Source organism: Nestor notabilis, unplaced genomic scaffold (genome assembly GCF_000696875.1).
Source record: "Nestor notabilis isolate BGI_N333 unplaced genomic scaffold, ASM69687v1 scaffold30624, whole genome shotgun sequence".
NCBI lineage: Eukaryota > Metazoa > Chordata > Aves > Psittaciformes > Psittacidae > Nestor > Nestor notabilis.
In genome coordinates, this window is record NW_009925713.1 from 22407 (window position 1) to 24111 (window position 1705).

The following is a 1705-nucleotide window of genomic DNA, read 5'->3' on the forward strand; positions in this document are numbered from 1 at the left end:
GTTTCAGTCTTCCCAAAACACAACATTATGGGCTGTGCTCATGAAACACCTCGGGCCAGAGCCCTGCTGGGTCTCTTGAGCTGTGTCTCCTGGGATGCAGAATGCTGTGAGCAGGGTGGAGGGCAGGGCTGGGCACGCTGCCTGTGCTGCTCCCTGCTCCTGCTGCCCGTCCCCCTGCCAGTGCTCAGAGCCACGTCTGGGACTTGTGTTTGGCAGGAGGAGGGCTTGGAGCAGCAGCTGGTGACCCTGCTGACGGAGCTGTCTGCTGAGCAGTACGTGCCAGTCTTTGCCCACCACCGGCTCTCCTTGCGAGCCCTCGGCACCATGACTGCCAGTGACCTGGAGAAGGTACGAGCCGCGGGTACATGGAGCGGGGTGACCCCGACCCAGCCTGCCCTTGCTGCGAGCCGTGCCCGTGGTGCTGCCTGGGGCAGGTCTGGCAGGAGGCCATGGTCATGCTCCTGGTGTCACTCCCAGCAAGGGGAGGTGCCAGAGCTGCTCTGTGTCCCGTCCTGGAGAGCATTGCAGGGTGATCCGAGCCTGGGCTCTGCCTTTCAGCATCCTCCAGATGCTCTTTGTAGTACAGATGGCACTGGGGGAATTCCCTTCTCTGCTTTGACACTTGATGGAGGCACTTCCCTTGGCATGGCTGGGTCTTGACAAGTGTTTGCCATGTCCCCTTGGGGCCCAAATGTCCTTTCCCCTCCAAGAGCTAAGAGCCCTCCTCTTGCACCACAGATCGGCGTGGCAGAGGCCGGCCTACAGCGCACCATCCTCCAACGGGCTCAGGAGATCCTGGCGGTGGCCAAGACCATCCCAGGTACCACCAGTTCTTTTCTGTCTGGTCTCTTGATGTGTTTTACACTCGCAGCAGGTACCTGAGCCTTGAGGGGGGGATCTGTGGGGCCAGATGTGTGAGCAGAGGGGCAGGGAGTGCTGGTAGAGCTCAGGCTGCGCTGTCAAGCTGCTCCCATTGACTTTAATATTTATTGGATCCTGGGCACCCATCTGCTCGCAGCCACCCCCATGCACATCGGGAGGTGGGCAGCTCTCCCTGTGCTCAGACCTCCTGCCTGTGGTTGCAGAGCTGCTGAGGACGGAGGACACCGAGTTCCCTGCAGCCCCAGAACCCAGCGCTCCGTGCGAGGAGCCTCCAAGCCCTGTGGTCCCGATGGCTCCACCACTGCAGTGGGAGAAGAAGTCGGAGTGTGTTGTCTGCATGGAGCAGGAGGTGAGACCCTGGCACACGCGTGGTGCTGGAGCAGGGGTGGAGTGAGGGCAGCAGCCCCATAGCCCTGGACAATGCCTGGATGCTCATCCCTCAGCTCCTGGGCACAGTCAGGCTTCAGGCATCACTATGGGGAGGGAGGCAGAGCAGGGCCAGGCTCCTTGTGGGCTTGGGAAGGGTCTTGCTGAGCTCCTGTGCTGGTCTGTCCATGGAGCAGCCATGGGAAGTGTTCATGTGGCTGGTCAGTTCAGCCCTGTACCCGAGTCCCTCCCTCAGACCCGCTGCACTCGTGCTCTAGCACAGCCCCATCACTGGAGATCGGGGTGCAGGGCTCTGCCTCCCATGCTGTGACACCCCCGGGTGTACTCCTGTGCTGGAGAGCAGTGGTGCTGGGATGAGCATTACAGGACAACACCACCCTCCATGTCCTCTTCTCTGTCTCTCCTCCAGACCCAGATGATTTTCCTGCCCTGTGGC

At 61.3% G+C, this 1705-nt stretch overlaps 1 protein-coding gene across 1 annotated transcript in view; it reads left to right on the forward strand.

Annotated features, from left to right (window-relative positions):
• LRSAM1 (leucine rich repeat and sterile alpha motif containing 1) overlaps positions 1 to 1703 on the forward strand; it is a gene marked incomplete at its 3' end in the record, with an annotated part of 21068 nt that extends 19365 nt beyond the window's left edge. Inside the window, 4 exon segments of the mRNA XM_010013173.1 lie at positions 217 to 348; positions 739 to 820; positions 1086 to 1231; positions 1679 to 1703. Coding sequence (XP_010011475.1) covers positions 217 to 348; positions 739 to 820; positions 1086 to 1231; positions 1679 to 1703 — 385 coding nt within the window.
• Between the last annotated feature and the right edge of the window lie 2 nt (positions 1704 to 1705).